General features: G+C 40.4%; 1 protein-coding gene across 2 annotated transcripts in view; it reads left to right on the forward strand.

Moving 5' to 3' along the window:
• Positions 1-593: 593 nt before the first annotated feature.
• YTHDF2 (YTH domain family, member 2) overlaps positions 594-13,952 on the forward strand; it is a 27,690-nt gene continuing 14,331 nt past the window's right edge. Inside the window, exons 1-4 of one of the 2 annotated variants that reach the window (XM_006894915.1) lie at positions 594-1,120; positions 1,607-1,631; positions 2,204-2,283; positions 5,213-6,799. In XM_006894915.1, coding sequence (XP_006894977.1) covers positions 1,094-1,120; positions 1,607-1,631; positions 2,204-2,283; positions 5,213-6,799 — 1,719 coding nt within the window. In that variant the 5' untranslated portion in view covers positions 594-1,093. The remainder of the gene's footprint in view (positions 1,121-1,606; positions 1,632-2,203; positions 2,284-5,212; positions 6,800-13,952) is intronic. The other variant, XM_006894916.1, reaches the window with a different exon arrangement.

Raw genomic sequence — 13,952 nt, forward strand, 5'->3', positions numbered from 1 at the left:
CAGTGGTTGAAAGCCTTCAGCTTGTTTGAAAGCATCTAATAAAATATTTGACTAGCAGGTGTTCAAATACTAATTCTCTTCCTTCCTTTTCTTGAGGTCCACAGCTTTACAGGTTCTGCAGACTCCTTAGAAGTGCACGTAAGATTTTGTGTAGACATGTGGAGCGTTATTTTTCTTGGAATTAAAGTGCACAGTTTTAACAAGACCATCACGCAGGACAGTGACTTCCTTAAAAAGGAATTGGAGATTCTTCTCCTTGCAGTGTTAAGGGTAGAATCTCCTGGAGGGAACTGGATTTTTTTTTTTGTCTATGTTTTTACCCTTCAGTGCATCCTTTGTTATAGTCGCCTGAGACTTTCTGTAAGGAGAAATGGGTGCCCGAGTCCCTTTGGGGACCTCTCCCCAAGGACAAGACTCCTAAGAAGTTTCCTTCAGGACTCTGTGCCCCTTTTCCATGTTTTCTCCCAGACGGACCTGGGGTGTCATTTGCAGCTGGAAAGTAGGTTTATTTAAGTCTCTCGGGCTTCGGAGACTGCTCTCTTTCTCTTCAAAATAAGCTTTTGTGAGTTTTTTCAAACTCAGGCTACTCTCTTCAGGTGTGGGTCAAAACCTCGTGCTGTGACCCAGGTCGCCCCATCCTCCTAGGCCCCTAACACGAGCTGGTGGGTGCGGGGAAGCCGTGCTCGCACCGCCACAGTTCCTCCGCTCCACCAGAGGGCGCCGTAACCCCGCCTCTTCCTTCCCGGCGTGCTTCGCGCCAAGCCCCTTCCGCGTGGGTGAGTGAATGTGAGAGTCAGCGTTCGCGCCGCGCGCTGTCCGCCTCTGGCGTTCTGCGTCCTTATTAAGCCTGCGAGGGGCGGGCACGCGCGTAAAGGCATAGAGACGGGCGTTGAGCGCCTCGGCTAGAGCGTCGCCGAGTCGGAGCCGGAGCCCGAGCCGCGCGCTGTGTCTCCGCTGCGTCCGCCGAGGCCCCCGAGTGTCAGGGACAAAAGCCGCCGCCGCTCCGTCTGCTCCCGCCGCCGGGGCTCATCCGCCGCCACCGTAGCCCTGAGGAGAGCCCGCTACCGTTGCTACCCGTGAGGATCCGAGAGCCATGTCGGCCAGCAGCCTCTTGGAGCAGGTACAGGCCGGGCCCTCATGCCTCGGCCATTGTGTGAGGCGGGAGGCAGCCCGACTAGGCCCGGGCCCGCTGCCCCTGGCCGAGCCGAGGCGGCGCCTCTCGTGGGCCGAGTATCGGGCCTCTCAGGCCGGCCGCGCCCAGCGCCTCGCCCTGAGCCCGCTCGCCCCGCTTCCTCCCCGGCCCCCGCGCCCACCGCCGCGCCTCGCCTCTCGGGGCCTCCTTTTCCTTCCTTGTTTTCTTCCCCTTCCCCGAAACCCCGGCCCCTTGGCGTTGTTTTTGCCGCGGCCCCCGCGTTTTCTCCCCGGGCCCGCGGGTCCGCCGCTTTCCCCCGCCTCCCGTTTTCAGCCTCCCCCTCATCACCATTCCTGACGCCTCTCCCCAGCCTTGCTCCATTATGTTCTTCTCGGGCCCAGCTTTAATTTGTCTTTCCTTTTCCATGTCTTCCTCGGACAACCTGCTGCTCGGCCACATTTCCTTCGCCCGCAGAGACCAAAAGGTCAAGGAAACAAAGGTGAGGCCGGCTCCGCCGGTGGACGGGCCGGGGGGGAGCCGAGCGCTTGGGGGCGGGGTCTCGGGGACGCGGCCCCCGGAGAGGACCTTTCAGAAGCCGCCTGTCTCGCAGGTGTCTCGGACTTAAGTGTTTGACGCGTTCGGCGTGCGCTTGCAGCTGGCGAGCAGCTTTTTAGTGAACAAGGAGTAATTCATTCAGGGTGGGGGTGGATTGGGCTTTGAAATGTCCCAGGTCCTTAGTTTCCTGTAGGTCTTAGAAGGCCTTTGTGTTTCGTCCTCGTGGATCACACTCTGGAAGTACTCACATGTGATGGGGGAGGGGGAGCAAGAAGGGATGGAAATCTAGAGGAGCCAATAAAAATGACCTTTTTAGGTCCACTTACCTCTGGATGCGGGGTGGGGGGGCATTTGCACTGACTCATTCTGGTCAGCTTTCACTCTTGTCTATGTCTCTGAAATTCCAACTTGCTTGCTTTGTTAATAAGATTTCCCCCCTCCTCCTCAGGATATATCTGATTAATCTAAGGGTATCTGTAGTCTTGAGACACTCAATTTTATTCCCCTCCTCTTTAGTACAAAATGGATCTGTGCATCAGAAGGATGGATTGAATGATGATGATTTTGAACCTTACTTGAGTCCACAGGCAAGACCCGTGAGTAGTTACTATTGTTTGATCAAAGCGTGTAGTATGCTAGTAATCTTTCTTTGCTCTGTCTTAACAAGTCCAACTTTCAGAGGATGATCCGTGAATATGTTACAAAACAGTTATTAGAAATATCTTAAGGACAGTTAAGATCCTGTTTCTGTCGTCAGCAAACACTGTGTTGTTAGGTGGCATTGAGTGGTTGAGACAACAAAAAGAAACACTGCTCCATTTTGTGCTATCCTCACAATTAATTATTGCTATGTTTGAGCTCCTTGTTGTCAGTCCTTCTTGCAGAGGATCATTATCTTTTCTCCTGCTGACCATTCCTTTTATTAAGCATAATATTCTCCAGAATTTGGTCACTTCCGATAACATGTTCACTTCTGAGGAGCATTCTGGCTATATTCCCCTCCCCCCTGTAATACTTGCTAGGCAAATGAGTTTTTTCCTGTGGCAGTTGATGATCATTTTATCAGCACCATCATTCAAAGGCACTGGTATTTTAGTTTTCTTTAGTTCATTGTCCAGCTTTCACATGTAGATGAAGTGACTGACAATAACTATGGCTTAAGTAACACTAAATACACTTTCCTTTGAGGTACAGTTTTCAGTGTTCAGTCAAGTCAGTAACACCTGTTCGATCTGCACCCTACAGAGAATGTAGTAGTGCAAAACTAAAAGATGCCTCTAGTAGTGGAAGTCTGAATTGTCACTGTCAAAAACCTTTGCCTTTAGGAAAATTAGATTAATGTGATGAGAAATGGTAGTCTAAAATATCTTGGACTGTAATCACTGCAGGACTATCTTCCTTTCATTTGGTCATTAGTTAGTTGGTTTTTACAGTACCAGAATTATTTTGGATCAGGTTATTCCTTTTTGAAGTGAATGGTTAAACTGTATAGCTTAAGCTTCTCAGTTAAAGCATGATTCTGTGAGCTACAGAATTTAGGAAAAAAGAAAAGACTTTTCACAGACTAGTCAGATGAAAGTTTTTGTATCTTAAAAAGTTATGTTTATAGGATATTGAAATTTTAAAAAGTTTATCATAGTTGATAACTTTACATAATTTGACGTATTCTTGCATGTCTGTAATTGGTGCTTACCTAAGACTTTTCCCTGATGTAAAGGTTTCTTCAGTGAAAGTATAGAAAATCATCTAAGGAAGTGATTGGGGAAAAAAGTTTTTGCAGGAGACTACTAGTTAATGAAAAAATCCTCACTAACTCATAAGTGACTGTCCAGCAGGTTTTCAGAAGCTATAAATCATTTGAGAGTAGAGTTCCCATCTTTCTCCCTTGGAGCAGTCTGTGGATTTGAACCACTCAAGAGTTTGAATTGGCAGCACAACTCCTTACCCACTAGGCCACCAAAAGGGAGGAGGAACTAGAGGAATGAACCATTAATAAATTCCTGCTATTGAAGTAATTTGCTTACATAATCATTATAACAGTGATAGTGGGTGTATTTGGAAACATAATTCTAGGTAGTTCTTGTAAAACATTGTGTAATTCAGATTTTTTTTTAGCTCAGGGGCGTATGAGAGCCTGCCAGTATAGATAGAGGTATTCACTCTATTTTGGCATAAGCTTTGATAATAAGTGCATTTGGTTTTCTTTCTCCATTAAGCCAAAGCTTAAATAACTTTGTTTTAAAAAAGAAGCCTGAGAAAAGACAGGTTGAGAGAGAAAGAAAGGTAACTTGATAATCTACAAAGGTAGTTATAGATTTACCTACTTTTTAATCAACTTAAATGCCTTCTGTTGGCATATTAGATCCAGGTTAAGCCCTTGATTATACATGGGATTTTTTTTTTTTATATGTAAGCAATTATTTGGGTCTCTCAGGATGTTAACTATTTTTAAGAAAATGTGAAGATGTATGTTAGACGTGCGTTTTTTTTAAAAAAAGGGAGGGGTCAGGGAACTATGTTAGCTGAAAAATTTAATCTTGTGTTTAGTTGCTAAGTAGTACTGTTGGCCTTGGTAATACAAGCTTAGGGCTTAAAGTAGTCATAGTCATCCAGACTCTTCAGGGCATCACTTCTGTGGATGAGTTAATGGATTCATTGATGTCTCTTGAGTTATATCTACATCTGTAGAAGCCAACTTTTTTTTTAAGAGGCCAACTTTTTATTAGTTGGTACTTTGAAGGATTAATGTATGATAGGATGTATAAAAAGTTAAGATACTGTCAGCTCCAGAGTAAACTTTTTTAATGTAGTTGGAATGTAAATTCATGTTTCTAGTTATTTAGGATGATTTTTCTCCCCCTGGAAAATAAGAGAGTGTCTTCCGAATTAACACTCTGATCGTAAAGTTGAATGTGCATTTCACCTTACAGTGAAGTAAATATAGATGGCAGCATTTTTGTAGTTTTAAATCTGGTAGAAACCACTGTACTTAATTTAATGTCATTTACTGATTCTATCAGGTTTACTGCCAAAAGAGGCTGATGCTAAACTAAATGTAATAAGATTTAGTTTATGTTTGAGGAATGGCTGTACATGTATTTGAATTAGTTCATGGCATTTTTAGAGGGTTTTTTGTCTGTCTTTTCTTTTTTGATCCACTACAGTATGCTATAGTAGCAGGAATCTTTTGAACACTTTTCCATTCTGCCAAAATTCCCTTTAAATCCAAAGAGAATGATTTTAGTACTCCTCTAGAGTAAGACTGCACTGTTGGTGAAATGCCAAGTTGTTGTTTTTCTGACTCGTAAGACTAAATTTAACTTAGCTGTCTGTGTATCAGTTTAACTTTAAATGTTTAAGCAATTCCATACAATATAAAAATACAGATGACTTTATGGGAACAGACCACCTGAAATGTTTCATTTGTTTTTTCATAGTAATGGCTAAAATAAGTAGAGGAGGGAAATGTCCTGACTTTGAAATTTTGTTTAATTTTAATTTATTTGCCTTTTTATTCCTTCACAGAATAATGCGTATACTGCCATGTCAGACTCCTACTTACCCAGTTACTACAGCCCCTCTATTGGCTTCTCTTATTCTTTGGGAGAAGCTGCTTGGTCTACTGGTGGTGACACAGCCATGCCCTATCTAACTTCTTATGGACAACTGAGCAATGGAGAGCACCACTTCCTACCAGATGCAATGTTTGGGCAGCCAGGAGCCCTAGGTAGCACTCCATTTCTTGGTCAGCATGGATTTAATTTTTTTCCCAGTGGGATTGACTTTTCAGCATGGGGAAATAACAGTTCTCAGGGACAGTCTACTCAGAGCTCTGGATATAGTAGTAATTACGCTTATGCACCTAGCTCCTTAGGTGGAGCCATGATTGATGGACAGTCAGCTTTCGCCAATGAGACCCTGAATAAGGCTCCTGGTATGAATACTATAGACCAAGGAATGGCAGCGCTGAAGCTGAGTAGTACGGAAGTTGCAAGCAGTGTTCCAAAAGTTGTAGGTTCTGCTGTTGGTAGTGGGTCAATTACTAGTAACATTGTGGCGTCTAATAGTTTGCCTCCAGCTACCATTGCTCCTCCTAAACCCGCATCGTGGGCTGATATTGCTAGCAAGCCTGCAAAACAGCAACCCAAGCTGAAGACCAAGAATGGGATTGCAGGGTCAAGTCTTCCACCACCTCCAATAAAGCATAACATGGATATTGGAACTTGGGATAATAAGGGTCCCGTGGCAAAAGCCCCCTCACAGGCTTTGGTTCAGAATCTAGGTCAGCAGCCAACCCAGGGCTCTCCACAACCAGTAGGTCAGCAGGCAAACAATAGCCCACCCGTGGCCCAGGCTTCTGTAGGGCAACAGACACAACCATTGCCCCCACCTCCTCCGCAGCCTGCCCAGCTCTCAGTTCAGCAACAGGCTGCTCAACCAACCCGCTGGGTAGCACCTCGGAACCGTGGCAGTGGGTTTGGTCATAATGGGGTGGATGGTAACGGAGTAGGACAGTCGCAGGCTGGTTCTGGATCTGCTCCTTCAGAGCCCCACCCAGTGTTGGAGAAACTCCGATCCATTAATAACTATAACCCAAAGGATTTTGACTGGAATCTGAAACATGGCCGGGTTTTCATCATTAAGAGCTACTCTGAGGACGATATTCACCGTTCCATTAAATATAATATCTGGTGCAGCACAGAGCATGGTAACAAGAGACTGGATGCAGCCTATCGCTCCATGAACGGGAAGGGCCCCGTTTACTTACTTTTCAGTGTCAACGGCAGTGGACACTTCTGTGGCGTTGCAGAAATGAAATCTGCTGTGGACTACAACACATGCGCAGGTGTGTGGTCCCAGGACAAATGGAAGGGTCGTTTTGATGTCAGGTGGATTTTTGTGAAGGACGTTCCCAATAGCCAGCTGCGACACATTCGTCTAGAGAACAACGAGAATAAACCAGTGACCAACTCCAGGGACACTCAGGAAGTGCCTCTGGAAAAGGCTAAGCAGGTGTTGAAAATCATAGCCAGCTACAAGCACACCACTTCCATTTTTGATGACTTCTCACACTATGAGAAACGCCAAGAGGAAGAAGAAAGTGTTAAAAAGGTAACCAGCTTAACCATTCTTTTTTATTTTATTTTATTTTTTAATTTTTTTAGCTTACCATTCTTAAGACTGTTAGGGAAGGAGAAATAGAACAGGAGAGGTACTAGTAAAAGCTTTGTAAATAACAACCAACATTCAATACTTCAAAGTTTTGTGGAAGTACAGGTGTTTGAAACTTAGCATGATGGATTGTGGGGACAGTAGAGCACAGAAGTGCAGGGTGAAATTGAAGGAAAGCAAAAGCAGTTACAGAAAACCTGAAAATAAATGATGCAAAAAAGGTCTGTGAAGGAGGAATCTGAAGGAAAGGCAGTGAGAATATTTGAAATTGTAGAATGTTGAAAATGTAGGATGAGATTTAGGCAATTATGATAGAAGTTCTCTGCTGTCATTCATACTAACTTTTAGCCCCACTTGGAATGGTGTGGTTATTTCTAAGAGTTGATACATCATCAAGTCCTAAAATCCCTTTTCTGTGAGAATTATGGTGGTCTAGTGGTAAGGAGTTTGCCAGTCCATCTACAGGTAGTTCAAATCCACCAGCTTCTCTGCAGGAGAAAGATGATCAGTCTCCTCCCATGTAATTTACAGCCTCTGAAAACCCTCTGCAAGGTCATCTACCTTCTCCGAGACTTGGTGGTGGTAAGAGGCTCCTCTCTACACTCCCAAGTTTTTTTCTTCTTTCATGGTGTTTAGCTTGATTATTTTTTCCAAGTTGTGTTATTAAAAACAATTTGTTTATTGCTTAAGCCTTGGAAAACAGTGCTCTTAAAACTTTATTGCATTTCTAAGAGTTGCTTTCTCCTGGCTTGTTTGTTATTTTTATGCTCCCAATCTTAACTGAGTAATGGCAAATGATTTTAAAGAGTTGAACTTAACATTGTTTATTCTGCATGTATTGAACAAACAAAGTATCCTTGTAATGTGCTGTCAAGTTGCCTGGGACTCAGCTTATTTACACAGCCCTAAACCCTGCTCTGTTCTGTGCCAATCTTATTGTCTCTGACACACCTACCCCCTTTACCCCAGTCAGCGAATAAATCCATCTTATTGAGGGTCTTCCTCCCCTCCACCCTCCCAAGCACGATATCCCTCTCTAAGTACTGGTCCCTCCTTGCAACATGCCCAAAGTATGTTAGACCAAGCTTCAGAATCCTTGCCTCCAAGGAGCAGCTTGGTCTCACCCTCTCCAGGATGAACTTGTTTTTTCTCCTAGCAGTCCATGGTATATTCAGTACTGTTCTCCAGCACCACAGCTCAGAGGCATCAGTTCTCCTTCTGTCATCCCTAGTCATTGACCAGCTTTCTGATGCATAGCAAGAAATAAGCTCCTATTGAGTTGATATTGGCTTTGACCTTATAAGACAATAGCCCTAGATTATTTCTAAGTCAGTAAATATTCACACATATAATTCATTTTTGTTGAATCAGAACTGACTCATAGCTGAGTTTTCAGAGTCTATAAATTGCATAGAAGATTGGCCATCTTTCTGCCAAGGAGCAAGCTGGTGGATTCAAACTTTGAGTTGGCAGTGCAACTCCTTACCTCTAAACTACTTAAATCTTTACAGAAACAGACTTTGAGTTAAGCAATTAGGCAGTGTAACCATTATGCCACTGGGCACTTATAGCATAAAAGGATGATTAGGACAGAATATGTTAGGACATAAACATAAATCTAGGAAGAAAATATGATTGTCAAGGGGGAAAAATTAACATTTGTAGTAAAGAGTCTTGAGGTGCTGCAATCTCATTCTCAAAATTTAAAATCTAACAAGCTTATGTAAATACGAATTTCTTTGAATTTTTCACATTCATAGGGATCTTAGATATTTAGTTGGGAATCTGGAGACACTCATTGTTGGGCTTGGATGAAAATGTCCTCTGTTTTGTAAACCATAGGAGGAGAATACTTGGGTAGCTTTTCCATCTCCAAAAGATGACTTCAAGATCCATAATCTTTTAGAGCCAGGGTAGTTGCCATTTTACTTTCTTGTGTTCAGATGAATAAGTAATTGACATGACATGACACAAAAAAGAATGGAAATAGAAAGGTTATTGAAAACTGCTGTCAGAAAATCTTAATTCTAATAGTCCTTTAGTGACTTCTCCAAAGCTTAGACAGTAAAATGTAAAAATTTGTAATCATGTAGAAAAGGATAATGTACTGATAGCTTTTTAAAGATTCTAAAGATGGCATTTTAGGCATACTGAATTATTAACATGTCAGAGACAACCAGGTACTTGGAATATGAAACAGATTAATAGCTGTTTTTCTTACATGTTTGCTTTCCTTCATCTGTGGAAATCTTCCATAGCACTAAATCTTTGGGTTAAAAGACAGGATAATTGTTTTTGTTTTTTTTTAAGAGATGCATAACACGAGGGATAAACTTATATTAGAACCAGTGAGGAAACTTGGACTGGACTAAAACTACCCATTTTTATATATAGATATAAAATTGAGCTTGTATTAGATTAACTTCACTAGAGTAACTTCAGGAAATGATAATTGAGCTTCATAAGTAGGTGTAAGACTCATATATTGGCCTTGACCAGCCCTTTTAAAGTTTTCATGGTATAATAATCAAAGCTTAGAGGCTTAAGCTAATGAATGATTCTTTTAAAAACTATTCGATTAGTACGTATCCTAAGTGTTCCCAGGCTGGTGAACAAAAGAAAATGAGCTTTGATTATACTTGTGTCTGGTTACTTTTTAGTTTGCTTACTGTAAGAAGACCTGCTGGAGTTTCAGTCCCTACAATTGCTTCCAAACCTCATTATAATTTCAGTCAGTATTGCTTTATTTTTTTGCCCACTATTTTCTTTAAAATCCTTAACTATAAAATTGTTTTCACAGTTCCCAAGTTTAGTATAAATGGGCTTGATATTAATAGCTCATCCAAGCCTTAGACTCCTTTCATACTGTGGAGTGCTTTTGTTCTCCTGCCTTTGTATTATTAACACAATTGCAAAAAAGTTCATGCCAAATAGTAATGGTAAGTCAGTAAGTAAGAAGGAACATACTTTAAGAACATCAGCTTGATGATGTCACAGCTGTTTTAAAAGTTTCAGGATTGGTCATGAATCTTGGCAGAAGTCACTGCACAGAGTTGCAGTCATTTTTGTCTGGTATTACTGCCTTGTTCAGTCACATGGTATTTAATATCGTAGAGCTTTTTAAGCCTTAAAATATGTCTAATTTGACTATTTATAGTGACATCTTTTATATACTTCAGATACTGTTTTGTAATCTTTCTGTTTTAGAACCTTTCTCAGTGTATTTATTCTGATACCTTTTGTTTTAATGGTTTCATAATATTATCAGAGGTTTATAATTAACCAGTTCCTAATTGTTGGTTAGGCAGCTCTAGTAGCCTAGTGGTAAGAAGATGTGCTATTAACCTGAAGGCATGCAACCAGTACCTCTGCGGGAGAAGGATAGACAAATCTCCTGAGTGATTAACTAACTCTGAAAACCTTTGGATAACCCTTTTTTTTTAAATTTAACTTAAAATATGAGGTTATTTACTATTTATACAATAACATCAACAGAAAACATTACAAGATTATTGTTAATCTTACATCTATATATAAAACTATAAAGAGGATATGTCAAACAATAATTGTTGCTTAGGATCCTGAGACTATGGTGTTTTGGGCTAACTGAAAAGTCTTAAATTTTGAGTCCATCAGACAGCTGCTCCAGGATTCTCTTCCTGTAAAGATGTTCAGCCTTAGATACTCACTGGAGGGTCACTATGAGTTGGAATTGACTCTAGCAGTCCATGTGGGAATTACTGAATAAGATCTGCAGTGGCACAGGGATTTGCTCGGATGCTGTGAAACTTTGGTGGTTAAACCTACCAGCTGCTCTATAGCAGAAAAGACCTAGAGATTTCAGCCTCGGAAACCTTACAGGGCTCTGCCCTATAGTGTTGTCATTAGTTGGAAGCAACTCTTTTGGTACCTAACAGAATTAGTGAATGCTTCAGCTGCTTTATGATTTTTTTCCATCTAGGAGTAAGGAACAATTTGAGATAAGGTAGAGGAGTTCCTTTGTCAGGCCATAGGAAGTGAAGGGCAGGGTGTGTATCTTAAAAGAGACCTTTTTAAAGGGGAAATGGGATAGCTGTTTTCACATGCTTTTTAGAATTTGATGAGTTTGTTCTCCATGTCAAAAAAATAGCACTAGAATCAGTGGATAAAAATACAGGCAGAAAGAGTTCTTTAAAAAAAGAAGGAATAATATACTTACCTGGCAGGGGAGATACCATGATCACGAAGGTGGTTTTCCCAGGGCGAGGCTTATCCATTGCACTCCGGATGTGCTGACCCCTGCGATTTCCCCAAATGTGGGAAACTCGACTGCATAATTTGTGGTAGTGGGGGACTGCGTTCACGCTCTCCCCTATTAAAAAAAAAAAAAAAAAAGGAATAACTTTTAAACTCTCCAGAAAGGGAGTTCTCATTCACGGAGAGCTTCAGGTAGAGGCTAAAAGAGCATTTATTAAGAATGTAGAGGAGATTTAATACATAGGATAATTTATTCTTATTTTAGACCCGAGAGAGCAAGTCTAGAAAGCTAGTTGGCCCCAGGTAATACCTGAGGTTCATGGAGCTATACTGATGCTTACGAAAAGATCTTCCTAGGAAGATTTTGTTTTTTCTAATTTCTTGCCTAATTACTATGAGAAGTATGGTCTTGAGACCAGAAGGACATAGGTAACAAAGATTGGTGGATTCTTGCAGAGTCTTGGGACAGATATGGTATATGGACTGTTATAGTGATTTTAACAAAAGTTTACAGAAAAGTTGGAGTTCCATTCATTCATTTTCCTGGACTGTTGTTAAATATATTTTCTGTGTGACAGCTACCAGGAAAATTTTTGCCTAACTTAACCATTGTTGGCTGCTTATGAGTCAGCCCCCAATTCTTGGTAACTTTGGGCAAGATGGAAGGAAATTCTGCCAATTGTGTCCCCTGACTGATTTTTGTACTTTGCTCTTGGTATTTTTTTTTTTTTTTTAAAAACCCCACCCCAGCTTTCATTACTCAGGTACGTTTGGATTCCGGAAGGATTTAATATTCTCTGCATTTTCTCGCTTTTTTAAATTTAAAAGTGATTAAATGAGAGAAATACTTCCAAAATATTTTGTTTAGATTTTCCTGTATTATTAGCTTTAGTTTCTCAGTGTTAGCCTCTTTATGAAATTTGACGGATTTCCCCCCCCCCCCCTTTACAGTTACCATCTTTTTGCAGATCCTTTAATTTGGGTATTTAGCTGCCTATTGATAAGTATCTTAAGGCTTTTTAAAGTCTTAAAAGGTTCCATTTGCATCTATAACAAGATTTCAAAATTTTAGTGATAAAAAAGGACATCACTTTAGTGGAATAATCCTTAATAATATTATTCTTATTTATTATTGTTATTATTAGTATTCTTTATTCTGCTTGATATTTTTATTATTAGTATTCTTTATTCTGCTTGATATTTCTCTATTACTGTTGTCTCTTTAAAACTAATGAATGAGTAGCCTGTTTTAATTGGCTAGCAAATCTGAGGGTTTTTTTTGGTCTAATTCTAAGGCTATCTTTGTCTGCTTTCAGGTTAGTTAACTTGTCTTTACACTAAAAGAGTTGAAATTCTTGTGGGTAGGTAAAAATGCCTCATCTAAAATAGATGAAACGAAATTTGTATCTCTCTACACTGTGTGCCTCTTGGGTCCAGAGACATGAGGCACCATCAGTAGCACAAGACAGGGCAAGATCAAGGTCTTTTGTGTATAGGGTGATGGTGAGTCCTGGTTGATCAGTGGACCTAACAATGGCAGCAGCCGGTCTCATCTAATACTCTTGTCGTATTTCAGATGAGGAAGCAGGTGCAAAAAGGTTATTTGTATGGGATCTTAATAGCATTGATGTTGCAACAAATCAACCCATTGTCATTAAGTTGTTTATTCTTATAAGTTACCCTGTAGGATTATCTCATATAATTTCCAAGGCTATAATGTTTATGGAAACAGACTACTGTGTCTTTGATGGATTTGAGTTGCAGACCTTTTGGCTAGCAGCTGAACATTTTGCTACTTTGCCAGCAGGGCTCATTTTTATTGTTTGAATCCTCTTTGAGCAATATATGATGGTATTTGACATAAGTTGGACTAGACTAGAGGACAGTAGTGTGTCTCCCATGATATATTTTGAGACTGAGTAGTTATGAGTTAACTGTTCAGCTTTAAAAGAATTTTAGCAAGCTCCGAATGTTAAGCACATTCATTAAATAAATTTTAAGCATTTACAACTAATTGTACCTTATTAAATATACTTTGTATTTAAATTACATTCTGATAAATTAACTTACTTTAAAAATGGCAATTAAATGCCATAAACTTTCAGTTAAACAACACTTCTATTAAGAGGACAGACCTCTGGGTGGTAAAAGTGACTTGACTACCAAATGAAAAACAAGAGTGGTTTGAACCTATCCAGAGATGTCTTGGAAGAAATGCCTGGTGGTCTGCTTCTGAAAGGTCACAGCCTTGAAAACCCCATAGAGTATAGTTTTACTTTGTAACGCATAGGGTTATTTTCAGTAACAATTAGGCAACGGTTACTTGGTGTTGAAAGGCAGTAAATATCTAAATGTGTCACTCTTTTGTAAGAATATATCATTAAGCTACTGCACATCTCTTGTCACCCTCAGGTTTAATAATACCTCCTTGGTAGTTTGAAACTGTGCTATTTACATTAGAAACATTAGAAATTGGCACTTTTTTTTAGAGACTTGATTTGTTGATTGTTTAGACTTGAAGAAAGGGAGAAAATGTTAATGCAGTTTAAACTTTAAAGTATGCCATGTTGATAGCTGTTAGATTTTTGTGAAGAATATAAAATTTGAAGAAATGGCACTGTATTTGAAAATGATCTAGCAAAAATGTTGTTCAACTCATTGAAATTCTGAATATTTTCATGTTTGTCTTAATTTTAATGTCAGTGAAAATACCAGCATTCATGCAGAGAAAGTTCATTCTATGTGATACATGAAGTTTGCCATAGGGAAATATGGGAGAATGGCTTAGCAAAGCATGGTGGGTGTGTATATTTGGGGAGTGTGTGTGTGTGTATACACACACACACACATACATACA

Source organism: Elephantulus edwardii, unplaced genomic scaffold (genome assembly GCF_000299155.1).
Source record: "Elephantulus edwardii isolate Elephantulus edwardi_28Jun2011 unplaced genomic scaffold, EleEdw1.0 scaffold00152, whole genome shotgun sequence".
Taxonomy (NCBI): Eukaryota; Metazoa; Chordata; class Mammalia; order Macroscelidea; family Macroscelididae; genus Elephantulus; species Elephantulus edwardii.